Here is a 13,595-nt window from a genome sequence, read left to right as displayed (position 1 = left end):
CCTCGCGCAGGAAAGCGCTCTCCGGTGGATAGAACACCGGGGCTTTCACCGTCTCCAGCGCGCTCAGTCGGTTCTCCAGCTGGTAGGTTTTGAGGCTCATCAGGAGGCACACCGCGATGGAGCTCATAGACAGCACGAAACACACGGCGGTGGGGAAACCAATCGGACATCTCAGGAGATGAGACCGGGGCGCGCAGCGACCCTCTGCCTTGCTCTCTCCGTTCGGTTCCATGCTTAGATCCAGATCCGAGATTAACGGCGTGATAGAAAATGTCTCTCTATCGAATGACCTAAATGTCTGATGAAATTAGCCCGTATAGACTGTAATTGGAAGATTATGTAATTATTCAAACTCCGTACAGATACTTTGGTGTGCAGCTACGCAGTCACCTTTCCAAACACCAGTACGGTTCAAAGCGCTGTCCTAAATGAGCGTTGGAGAGGCTGAAATGTGCAGCGCGTTGCGCGCAGCGTGCCTTGTGCCAGATGGGAGCAATCTGGATGTGGACCAGGGAAGTCCTGTTCTCGATCTCAGCTGGTTCTGGTACTCCGCTAGAGAGAGAGCGTGGATGGATGTGGAAGCGTTGGTGAAGTTTCTCTGAGTGTGATTCCCTGTGTCTCATTCGTCTGGTCTGACTGGAGAGATGCGCCCTCCCTGCAGAGGGCCGACCACGTGAGAGCTTGATTGATCCCTCATTGAGAGAGACACACACAAGACGAGACCAGAGCACTTGTTCTTGTTCTTGACACTCCATGGTCGGCCTAGGGCCGTTAGTCAATCTGGGCATAGATAAGCTACGGACTTTAATAAAATATCTACCAAATTACTTATCATAGCCTATAGTAGCCTGGAAGCTAGGCTATATGTGCCAATATGATTCCTACCAAACCACATTGAATCATTTGACCCGTCTATAATAGGCTATAGCCTATCGTAAAAATTGCCAGTTATTCATCCGGCAAAATTGCTTACAATAAAATTCCATGGCCAGTAGTTGAAATATATTGTATTTCTTTACGCGGACTGGAGTGATTTCAGCATGAATCACGGGGAGATGCAGTCCCGTTGAACTGGATATGTGGAGAGCAGCTCTCTACTGCCACCTGCTGGATCAACCCTGCAGAAGCTGCACCTCGACAGGACCATCACTCACCACGACGCATTCACTCCACTCAATTAAATCAACACATTACAGAGGAACATTCTTCTATTTAAGGAGTTTTATTGAGAAAATGTACAGTGATTACAAAATGTTACAAATCCTGACATACTGAAAAATATACATGAACACTTAATGCCACAACTCCATTAACACCACCTGCAGAAAGGTTTTCATCACGGCTACCAGGCTACTATCAGTTCTACAGCACAATAAGTTAACACTGGGTGGGCGGGGCTACAGCAGGGGCGGGGCAACATAACTGCATCAAATCATCATCAGTAGAATCATATATGGTATAAATACACACATTTAAACAGTTCTGATCACCAGCCCTTTTTGAAAAGTAACTTTGATTAAACCCCATAATAGAACAGAACTATCTGTAATTCAACTCAGTCAGACTCGGCATCATCATAACTGGAGCACACAGAGGGGCGGGGCAAGACAGGGCAGAGCGGACTGATACAGTCTGGTAAACACTCTCCTGGAGAGACAGAAAGTAGGGCACGGCAGTGGCTAGACAGTGGTGTCTTGGGTCCTGTGCGGAGGTCAGAAGGTCAATTCTTGGAGTTCTTGGTGCTGGACTTGCGTAGGCAGGAGAAGAAGGGGTGTCGGAGGGCCTGGTCCGGACTGATGCGCCTGGCCGGGTCCAACTCCATCATCTTCTGGATCAGGTCAAACAGCTGATGGTGGTCCGGACTCTGGCAATTCATGTAGTCCTGAGGAGGGGGTGGGGGGTGGGGGGGGGGGGCAGGGAGGTGGTTAGAGCCTTTGTTTATGTAAATATGTACAGATGAAATGGCTCGATTACAATCCTCCTCGTCTTCAGGATCATGTTTCCGTTTCAGCTCGGTGTGAAGCCCCACAGGCCTGTACCAGAGCCTCACCTTCAGCGGTCGGCAGTTTTTCTTGACGTAGCGTCCAGCCGAGCTGCGTGTGTCCCAGTCCAGCTTGTAGCGGTGGACGTACCTCCGCTTCCTGCCGGAGAAACAGACGAGACGGGCCGGGTTAGCTTACCCAGGACACGTCACCACCCACAGACCAGTACAACCCACATCTGCAGTGTGCTTGGTTCTGTTCGCCCAGTACGACCCACAGCCCAGCCCATCTGCAGTGTGCTTGGTTCTGTTCGCCCAGTACGACCCACAGCCCAGCCCATCTGCAGTGTGCTTGGTTCTGTTCGCCCAGTACGACCCACAGCCCAGCCCATCTGCAGTGTGCTTGGTTCTGCAGTGTGCTTGGTTCTGCAGTGTGCTTGGTTCTGCAGTGCGCTTGGTTCTGCAGTGCGCTTGGTTCGGCAGTGTGCTTGGTTCTGCAGTGTGCTTGGTTCGGCAGTGTGCTTGGTTCGGCAGTGTGCTTGGTTCTGCAGTGTGCTTGGTTCGGTTTGCCCAGTACAACAAGACCGCTGAAACCAGCCCCAGTATCGAAAACTTGACAAAATAAACCCAATGCACCTCAAGAGTATGTTTGATCTGTGTGTTACACCCAGGCGGGTCCTAGCTCCTAGCGAGAAGCAGAACAGGAGTGTACTGACCTGGTCTTCTGCAGCAGGTGGATGGGGAACGGGCCCAGGACTCGCTCCATCATAGCCAGATGCTCCTTACTGTCATGGGTCTGGAACAGGGTGGACCCCAGGTAGTACTCAATCAGGATACAGCCCAAGCTCCACACGTCACAGGAATGGTCCCAGCCCAAGTCTGCAGACGTATACACAGTGACAAACATACCATCAACACCGACACATTTCCCTGAACACCAGAGGCGTGTGTGTGTGTGTGTGTGTGTGTGTGTGTGTGTGTGTGGTGTTATAGTCTTACCCAGGATGACCTCCGGGGCTCTGTAGTGGCGTGTGGAGACCACAGAGGTGTGGTAGTCATATTCATACGTGGCGTTGCCAAAGTCCACCACCTTCACATCAGCGTTCTTTAGCAACCGCTCATCACGCCTCTAAGAGGACAGAGAACAAACAAACACGCCGTCAGCCGTCTACAATTACACACCATCAATTGTCAACAAAGAAATGCAATGTGCTCTATCCAAAACATGAAGTATTTTCAACTTGGAGGGACATGGAGCGTTCACGAGAAACAACTAAGAAAAGGTACTGAGAAGGGGTCAAATTTTTGGTGGGGGCAGCGTTTTTGATATTAATATCAAGGCAATAAAAGCAGACGCTCCCCACTGATATCAATTTCAAAAAGGCGGAGCAGTTCAAAAAAAGCTCTCCGGTCTGAGCACAGCTTGGTCTAGACACACACCTAGTTTACACTTAAAGGTGCACTGTGTGGAATTTAGTGGCATCTAATCTAGCGGTGAGGTTGCAAATAACTGAACGCCCCCCACACTTTCCAACTACATAGGAGAAACTATGGTGGCCTGTAAGGTGCCAGTAGCTACTTCCTCTCTCAAGCCGTTTGTCCGTTCTGTGCTACTGTAGAAACATGGCGGCTCACTATGTAGATATAAAGGGCTCATTCTAAGGTAACGAAAACATGACAATTCTTATTTTGATGGGATTGTACACTAATGAAAACATACGTATGAATTCTATGAAATCTGCAAGACGTCTTAGAAAAACAATTAAGTAACCGCCTCGCAAATCTGAATGGAGGACAAACCCTGCTTAAACAACGTCTCGGAGACAGACTCTCTACGGAGGAGAGAGTTTGGACATCAGCCGCTTAGAATTTGTAAAAGTACTTCTACTGCTAAACTACTACTCCCTCAGGAATTTTGACGGGATATCCGCCCGTTTTCCCGCCAACTTCCTTCAACAATATTTCAGCGCCTGAATACCAGACGTAGTGGACGATCTGGCCCGGAAGTCGGCTCGTCTGGCCCGTGAGACTAAACAAACCCAATCTACATTTAAAACACACGACGACAATCTAGTCCACAATTAAACATGCACCGTCAACCAAATCTACACTTAAATACAAAACCTAGTCTACACTTAAAACCAGTGTCAACCTAGTCTACACTTAAAGACTCTTCGTCAATCTAGTCTACACTTATACAAACATTCTACTTTTCTAAAAACATCCCATTGACACTGACACTCTCTCTCAGACATATCAGAGATGTTCCTGGGGTCACAGGGTGTTTCAGGGTCATGAACCCTCACCCAGGACACACTGCTGAAAGGTCACTCGGTCAGACCCGACCATAGCGTGTGTCCAAGCTCAAGAGCAACTCACCATGCGGGGGTTGTACTCCATGTCGTAGTCGGAGTCTATGAAGAGGATGTTCTCAGGCTTCAGGTCTGTGTGGGTCAGCTTGTTCTTGTGGAGGACTAGAACACAACAGGAAGGGGAGCCCATGAGTACTATATCATATGAGCGTGTGCGTCTTTCTTGTCTGCATGTGTGCGTCTGTGTGTACTCACAGTGGACCGCTCTGATGACCTGGTAGGCCATGTGTCTGATGTGCTCTATGGGGAACGGCTGGAAGCTGTTCTCCTTCAGGAAGTCATACGTGCTGAGGCCCAGCAGCTCAAACACGATACACACGTGGCCGTGGTGGTCGAACCAGTCCAGCATCCTCACGCACGCACTGGAGGGAGAGCAGAGAGATGAGTTTTTTTCTAATGGCTTAAACATTTGTTCCACACCTGGAACAGAGAGGGTTTGGGAGTTCTTTAGCCTGTGACATCTGCTAGTTTCGGTGGATGTGACTTACTATTTCCTGTCACAGTCCAGAGAGTTCATCTGCTCCAGTACTTCCACCTCGGCCATGGCGGCCTCTCGGTAGCGGTCTAGGTTTTTAATGATCTTCAGAGCTACGCGAGCACCACCCCTGCAAACACACACACAAAGGGAGAGATGAGAAATGGGACGTTTAGAGTGAAAAGTGAAGTGAACTCTAAAAACAAAAGGGTTCTATATATCCCCTTTGGAACAACAAAGGAACCCTCTGAAAAAAGGTTGTCAGAGAGAACCATTTAGGGTTGTAAAAAGAACCGCAGAGTGCTGAGATAGAGCTTGAGGGTTCTTAGAGTGTGTGTGTGTGGGAAGGGGGGGGGTTACAGAGAAAGAGAGATCAGTGAGAGATGTTAAACAATGTCCATGCTAACGCCAGCGACAGACTTACTTTGAGTGGTCGAGGCATTCCACTACCTTCCCAAAGGCTCCTTCTCCTAGAGTGGACACTATCTCATCTAGAGGGACAAACGGCTGTAGTTAGGACCGGGGGACTGACGCGTCACACCACTCACATGTGCTCCTCACTCTAGGAGAAGCACCGTCTACGCTGATGGCTAGATTCACTAGTATGTTACAGTCTGCATCTACCACTAGTCTCTAGACACAATCACAATAGGACTAAGTGTAAATCCTAACATTAATTACATTTTAAGTAGCACAATGGTTTATTCTACCCACCCCTGTAACTCTCTTGCCTAAGTTAAGTCTTTGCAACAGCAGTACCCAGTAAAACCAAAACACAGAGAAAGAGAGAGAGATAGTGATAACAGAAATAAAAAGGTATATATTCTATACATCTTGCTCTCAGCATGTCTCCACTGTGATAGATCAGGTGACCCTCGACATCATCCTCAACACTCCGGGTTCTGTTCCTGCGATGGCGGCTCCTCTGTTGTGGGGGGAGGGGGTAGGAGGAGGGCGGGGCAGGTCCAACCATCGCCGCCGTCATCAATAACCCATGGACAGATCACCACAACGGGCCATTCATTCAACCAGCGCGGGGGGAGGCGGAGGATATTCGGCCCATTCAGATACATCAGCATGGCCAGCCAGTCACAGCGCAGGCCCACAGCGGAGCAGCACAATCAAATTCAGCCCAGAGAGAGGCAAAGGGGACGCCACCACGTAGTGTGTGTTACAGAAGAGAGACACGGCAACAAGATTTTCAATGAGAGACTTGCTCAACCAAGCACAGGATCAAAATAATAAAATGTTCTACACAGTGTTTGTATGCATTGTTTCCCCTCTCTCGAGCTGACAGTACATGTAGTCTAGTATTGTTTTATTCTAAAAAGCCTTAAGACCCTCCCCCTCCCCAAAAAACTATGTTCCCCTATGTGATTTACAGTACCACTGTTTACCCACAAGGTCTTCAGTATCAACATTAGATTTTCCTATGTCTCACTATCACAGTGTCACTGTCCCAAACTACTTTACATGCATCTACCCAGTTCCCCTAACCGCTGTTTCTTATGGATGGGGACAGGACATACAGAGTGATAAAAAGGGACAAATGTGTGTGGAGGGAGCATATGGCCCTGGGGGGTTAGGAGGGGGAGAGAGAGAGAGAGAGAGGGGGGCTCTCATACCGAGTAGGAGCTCTGGTGCGTCTGGTGGCTGCGCCGGCGTCCTCGCCCCCTATCCCTGCTCTTCCGGCTCTGCCCGCTGCGCCCGGACGACTTGCTGTAGTGGTGCCAGTCCCGGTCTCTCTCCTGGCCCAGGGAGGCGGCGGCGGCCCCGCGGCCGTCCTCCTCGCGGCCCACCCCGGGGCTCCGTTCCCTGGGGCGCTGCTCCCGGGAGTCCAGCCTCTGGTTCAGGCAGCGGCTCTCCAGGAAATGGCTGCAGTCAAGAGAGAAACAAGACAGCTCAGAGACGGAGGCCGTGACCCCCGACCCGACCAGCTAACTCACTAGGCTAACAAACGGGCTACAAGTCTCCGGGAAACAGCTAGTCTCCGAGTGAGGACACACACACACACACACGCAGCTCAGAGAGAAAGCCTCCTAATGAACTACCCTGACATCACCACTGTGACGCTATAGACCGGTGCGAACGGTCACCCTGACACCCTATCCAGGGCTGGTATGTTTTTATTTAGTAACACAATGATTTATGACCAACTATCTGGCTTAGTGTGTAAAACCTAAGCCCACTAACGCCTTCATTGACACTAGATCAGGAACAGAATCTATACCTGATCTAAAAGTGGGCTGGAAACTGGAATGCAGTCTGGGCTCAGGTGTTGAGTGTTTATAGATGCGCTGATGTGCGGAAGTAGGTATGTTTCAGGAGTAGGCTAAAGATTAGCTACATGCTTGACTTGGTCAAGGCTACATGCTCCGTCTCCCCTCCCGCAAACTAAAATACCAAACTAGGGACTGGGGCTGCAAATTAGCCAATAGGCTAAAAAACCTTTCATGCAACACATCTATTACGACAACATGCATGTAACAATTGCATTGTCCCTAACAAATAAAACAATAAAAAAATAAAAAAAATAAACACAGTCAGATAGGCAGTGCACACACAGTCTAACAAACACAAGATACTCCAGCACAATCCCTTGACGGTTGTTGATGTGGGTGGGTGGGTGGGTTGATGTGGGTGGGAGGGTGGGTATGTGAGGGTGGGTGGGTATGTGAGGGTGGGTGCAGCCTGTGTCAGCAGTGGGAACATGATCAGGGCCGTCCCCCTGGGACCGTCAGCACCCTGGTGTCGTATCTCTCCCAGGAAAAGCTTGGTCTCTGGGGAGATTATAATTATAGCAACTCTGGCTGGAAACGTCCACCACAAGTCCCTCATGTCCTCACATAGTGTTCAATCTCAGTCCAAAACATGAGCCAAAACTGAACATGGTTTACATCATCATCATCATCTTCATCCGCTTATCCAGGGTCGGGTCGCGGAGGCAGCAGCTCCAGCAGGGAGCCCCAGACATCCCTTTCCCTAGCAGCATCAACCAGCTCTGCCTGGGGAATCTTTAGCCGCTCACAGGCCAGTGCGGAGATGTAGTCCCGCCACCTGGTCCTGGGTCTACCCCGCGGCCTCCTCCCAGCCGGACACGCCTGGAACACCTCCCTAGGGAGGCGCCCAGGAGGCATCCTCACTAGATGCCCGAACCACCTCAACTGGCTCCTTTCGACGCAAAGGAGCAGCGGCTCTACTCCGAGTCTCTCCCGGATGACTGAACTTCTCACCCGATCTCTCAGGGAGACCCCAGCCACCCTCCGGAGAAAACTCATTTCGGCCGCTTGTATCCGTGATCTCGTTCTTTCGGTCATGACCCATCCTTCATGACCATAGGTGAGGGTGGGGACGAAGATAGACCGGTAGATCGAGAGCTTTGCCTTTTGGCTCAGCTCTCTTTTCGTCACAACAGTGCGGTATAGCGACTGCAGAACCGCACCAGCTGCTCCGATTCTCCGGCCAAACTCCCTCTCCATGGTTCCCTCACTCGTGAACAAGACCCCCAGATACTTGAACTCCTTCACTTGGGGTAGGGACTCATTTCCTACTCGGAGCGGACAGGCCACCGGTTTCCTGCTGAGAACCATGGCCTCAGATTTAGAAGTGCTTATTCTCATCCCAGCCGCTTCACACTCAGTTGCGAACCTATCCAGAGAGTGCTGGAGGTCGCAGGCAGCTGATGCCATCAGGACCACATCATCTGCAAAAAGCAGTGACGTGATCCCCAGCTCACCGAACTGCAAACCCACCTCCCCCCGGCTACGCCTCGATATCCTGTCCATGAAAATCACAAACAGGATTGGTGACAAAGCGCAGCCCTGGCGGAGGCCAACACCCACCGGAAAGGCAGACGACTTACTGCCGAGGACCCGGACACAGCTCTCGCTCTGGGTGTACAGGGATTGGATGGCCCTAAGTAGGGACCCCCTCACCCCATACTCCCGCATAACTCTCCACAAGACCTCTCGGGGGACCCGGTCGTAAGCCTTCTCCAAGTCCACAAAACACATGTAGACAGGTTGGGCAAACTCCCAAGCCCCCTCCAAGATCCTTGCGAGAGTGAAGAGCTGGTCGGTAGTTCCACGACCAGGACGAAATCCGCATTGTTCCTCTTCGATCTGAGGTTCGACTATCGGCCGGACCCTCCTTTCCAGCACCTTGGAGTAAACTTTCCCTGGGAGGCTGAGTAATGTGATGCCTCTATAATTCGCACACACCCTCTGGTCCCCTTTTTTGAATATTGGGACCACCACCCCAGTCTGCCACTCCTTCGGCACTGACCCAGACTTCCACGCAGTGTTACAGAGGCGTGTCAACCAAGACAGCCCCTCTACACCCAGCGCCTTCAGCATTTCTGGACGGATCTCATCAGTCCCTGGGGCTCTGCCACTGTGGAGTTGTTTGACTACCTCAGTGACCTCCTCCAAGGACATTGACGACCCCCCATCATCTTCCGGCTCTGCCTCGATCGTAGAGGGTGGATTAGTCGGGTTCAGGAGTTCCTCAAAGTGCTCCTTCCAACGCTCAACAACCTCCTCAGTTGAGGTCAGCAGTGTCCCCTCCTTGCTGTATACAGCTTGGATGGTCCCCCGCTTTCCCTTCCTGAGGTGTCTGATGGTCTTCCAGAAACACTTTGGTGCCGACCGAAAGTCCTTCTCCATGGTTTCTCCGAACTCCTCCCACACCCGCTGCTTTGCCTTGGTCACGGCCAAAGCCGCAGCCCTCCGGGCCAGTCGATACCCTGCAACTGTTTCTGGGGTCTCCCGGGCTAACATAACCCGGAAGGCCTCCTTCTTCAGTCGGACGGCTTCCCTCACCACCGCTGTCCACCACGGTGTCCGAGGGTTACCGCCCCTTGAGGTACCTATGGCCCTCAGGCCACAGCTCCCAGCCGCAGCTTCAGCAATGGAGGCTTTGAACACCGACCACTCATGCTCGATGTCCCCAACCTCCACAGGGATGCCTGAGAAACTCCGCCGGAGGTGGCAATTGAAATCTCTCCGGACAGGCTCTTCCTCCAGACGTTCCCAGTTCACCCTCACTACACGCTTGGGTTTTCCAGGTCTGTCCAGAAGTTTCCCCCGCCATCGAAACCAGCTCACCACCAGATGGTGATCAGTGGACAGCTCTGCCCCTCTCTTTACCCGAGTGTCCAAAACGCATGGCCTCAGATCAGATGATACGATAACGAAATCGATCATCGACCTTCGGCCTAAGGTGTTCTGATGCCAGGTGTACTTGTGGGCATCCTTGTGTTCGAACATGGTGTTTGTTATGGACAAACCGTGACTAGCACAGAAGTCCAACAACAGAACACCACTCGGGTTCAGATCGTGGTGGCCATGCCTCCCAATCACGCCCCTCCAAGTTTCTCCATCATTGCCTACGTGTGCATTGAAGTCCCCCAGTAGGACACTGGAGTCCCCTGCAGGAGCCCCCAAAAGGACTCCACTCAGGGTCTGCAGGAAGGCTGAGTACTCTGAACTGCTGTTCGGTGCATAAGCACAAACCACAGTCAGAGTCCCCCCCCCCACAGTCCTAAGGCGCAGGGAGGCGACCCTCTCGTCCACTGGGGTGAACTCCAGCACAGAGGCGCTCAGCTGGGGGCTAGCTAGTATAGCCACACCTGCCTTACGCCTCATACCGTGAGCAACTCCGGAGAAGAACAGGGTCCAACCCCTATCCAGGAGTTTGGTTCCGGCGCCGGTGCTGTGCGTAGAGGTTAGCCCCACCAGGTGTAATTGGTATCGCTCCACCTCCCTCACAAGCTCCGGCTCCTTCCCCCCCAGCGAGGTCACGTTCCATGTCCCCAGAGCCAGCCTTTGCCGCCCGGGTCCGGTCCGTCGGTGTCCCCCGCCTTCACCGCCACCTAGTTGGCAGCGCACCCGACCCCGACAATTTCTCCCGCGGGTGGTGGGTCCACGGGACGATTTGGACATGGTTTACCTATAATGCAAATGTTGGTAGTGATAATGACAACTTCACATAAGGGAATAGGACATGAAAACATGTCAAAGTGCAAAGATGTGAACATGGCGATTGGAATTTATAGATTTAAGATAACTCTGGCCTTAAAAAAAAATAATAATAATAATCTGCGTAGGTTTTGCAGCTGTTAGATCAACAAAAACACATTCCTCACCTCGCCCATAGCCTCTGGAGACCATGCTGAGTTCTCACATTCCTGAGTTCTCACATTCCTTCCCTCTCCCTTCCTGGGACCAGTCTGGCCACTCTCCCATGAGGAACGTTTGCGCTAGAGTCACTACCGATGGGTGTCCAACTAAATGATCAGCAGGCGATCGGAACGACCCATTGTTTGTCACCAGAAGAGCAGTGATACAACTGGAATGAGCACGAATGGTTTTACATGAGTGTCGCCAGACTGATCCACGGAGAGAAATGCGAGTTCAAAAGCCTCACCTAACGTTAGGCTATGTTATGGTTCTGGAAAAGTTGGCCCCACATAGAAATAGATAACTCATACTATTCATACAATAGGCCCTGTGCACCAGCTCCACTACTTCCTGAAAGTCACTTGGCCACTTTATTTCCTGTCCAATATGATTGGATTAAGTGATTAATCAGGCGTGCGCTGGGTCTGCCGGTCACCCGATTAATTACTTAATCCAATCATATAGGACAGGAAATCTAGATGCCAAGTGACTTTCAGGAAGTAGTGGAGCTGGTGCACAGAGCCTATTGAGGATCAGGAACACTCGACATTGAACTAACGTTAATTAACTAATTAATTAATTAAGGCGGGGATCAGGAAAGAAAGCGGAATGGAGGTTTGGGGTGGCTCCTGGGCTGGATAACGTTGTGAAGCTGTTGGCATGAGGGGCCGTGTGTGGGGGGCAGACTGCATGAGGGGGTCGTGTGTGGGGGGCAGACTGCATGAGGGGTCGTGTGTGGGGGGCAGACTGCATGAGGGGTCGTGTGTGGGGGGCAGACTGCATGAGGGGCCGTGTGTGGGGGGCAGACTGCATGAGGGGCCGTGTGTGGGGGGCAGACTGCATGAGGGGTCGTGTGTGGGGGGCAGACTGCATGAGGGGGCCGTGTGTGGGGGGCAGACTGCATGAGGGGCCGTGTGTGGGGGGCAGACTGCATGAGGGGCCGTGTGTGGGGGGCAGACTGCATGAGGGGCCGTGTGTGGGGGGCAGACTGCATGAGGGGGCCGTGTGTGGGGGGCAGACTGCATGAGGGGCCGTGTGTGGGGGGCAGACTGCATGAGGGGTCGTGTGTGGGGGGCATGAGGGGCCGTGTGTGGGGGCAGATGAGGGGGCCGTGAGTGGGGGCATGAGGAGCCGTGTGTGGGGGCATGAGGGGCCGTGTGTGGGGGCAGTGTGTGGGGGCAGATGAGGGGGCAGATGAGGGGCCCGTGTGTGGGGGTCGTGTGTGGGGGCAGATGAGGGGTCGTGTGTGGGGGCCGTGTGTGGGGGCCGTGTGTGGGGGGCAGATGAGGGGTCGTGTGTGGGGGTCGTGTGTGGGGGCAGATGAGGGGTCGTGTGTGGGGGCCGTGTGTGGGGGCCGTGTGTGGGGGCCGTGTGTGGGGGGCAGATGAGGGGTCGTGTGTGTGTGGGGGGGCAGACTGCACAGTGCCATATTTACCCATCGCTTGTCTTCAGGTGGACTTTCCGTCTTCCAGTCTGATTCTCTCTCTCGCTGCTGTGAGACTCTCTCTTCTGCCGCTTCCTCTCCCCCCTCCCCTCACAGCCGTGCTCGAACAGCACATCCGGGGACTCTCTCTTCACATCCGGGGACTCTCTCTTCTGACGCTTCCTCTCCACCCTCCCCTCGCAGCCAGGCTCGAACAGCACATCCGGGGAACGCATTCGCTTGGGCTGCCCCATCTGTTTCACAACACATAAAACGAGGACACCCACACACATTAGCAGGTTAGCTAAGGGTAGCTAGGCTAACTAGCTAGGCTAGGTTCAGCTAAGCTAGCCATAGCCTAACGTTACACAACATAGTTAGCTAGCTAACAACTAACACATTTACTAACACATTAACAAATCATCGATAGTCTAAGAGTTTTAAGTGGTTTTCTAATCTTCTCGAGTGTGTTCTAGCTGAGCTAACGGTGGCTAACTAGCTAGCTGTAGCTAACAACGCGTCATTGTTCAATCCTGCATTAGCTAGCTAGCATAGCAGCTAATGCTAACTAATGTTTAATAACCGTTCACGGATTCCTAGTAAACATCAAATAAACGTTTCCTCACCTTTCCTTGATAATGTCCCAAAAGTAAAACACAAGTTTCTGAGGTAAAACGACTAAATTATTTGCAGTATTTGAAACTCTTTTCGAACAAAACTCCCAGGATCGCCTCCAAAACGTCGAGCTCAAAATGTCCGTCGAATGTTCTAGAAAGTTCGTTACATAAAGATGACGTGACGCCCGGGAAACTCCCACTCGAGATGGGTTATGGGTATTGTAGTTTTTTTTCCATTAACAAGCAAGAAAGTCGCACACAGCATGGCATAGCTTCTCACAGTCTCCTGACGTGTTCCTCACATGAATAAGATGTTTGATTACATTACTGCCCAATAAAAGATCATCTCCTTTTCCATCAAGGGCTGGTTGAGAGAGGCTAGGGGCTGGTTGAGGGAGGCTCGGGGCTGGCTGAGAGGCTCGGGGCTGGCTGAGAGAGGCTAGGGGCTGGTTGAGGGAGGCTGCGGGCTGGCTGAGAGAGGCTAGGGGCTGGCTGAGAGAGGCTAGGGGCTGGTTGAGGGAGGCTGCGGGCTGGGGCTGGCTGAGAGA

General features: G+C 52.1%; 1 protein-coding gene across 1 annotated transcript; it reads right to left on the bottom strand.

Annotated features, from left to right (window-relative positions):
• Positions 1-1,215: 1,215 nt before the first annotated feature.
• On the bottom strand, positions 1,216-13,189 carry clk4a (CDC-like kinase 4a). Its single transcript, XM_084459512.1, has 12 exons — positions 13,057-13,189; positions 12,443-12,684; positions 6,454-6,703; positions 5,660-5,753; positions 5,253-5,319; positions 4,842-4,958; positions 4,549-4,715; positions 4,361-4,455; positions 2,981-3,110; positions 2,698-2,860; positions 2,051-2,141; positions 1,216-1,882 (listed from the first exon to the last, which is right to left on the bottom strand). The coding sequence occupies exons 2-12, from the start codon at positions 12,682-12,684 to the stop codon at positions 1,721-1,723; spliced, it is 1,578 nt and encodes a 525-aa protein (XP_084315638.1). The 5' UTR covers positions 13,057-13,189; the 3' UTR covers positions 1,216-1,720.
• Between the last annotated feature and the right edge of the window lie 406 nt (positions 13,190-13,595).

Source organism: Borostomias antarcticus (genome assembly GCF_949987555.1).
Source record: "Borostomias antarcticus genome assembly, chromosome: 28".
NCBI classification, from domain to species: Eukaryota; Metazoa; Chordata; class Actinopteri; order Stomiiformes; family Stomiidae; genus Borostomias; species Borostomias antarcticus.
Note: the sequence above shows the minus strand (reverse complement) of the source record. Positions and strands in the feature narration are given on the sequence as shown.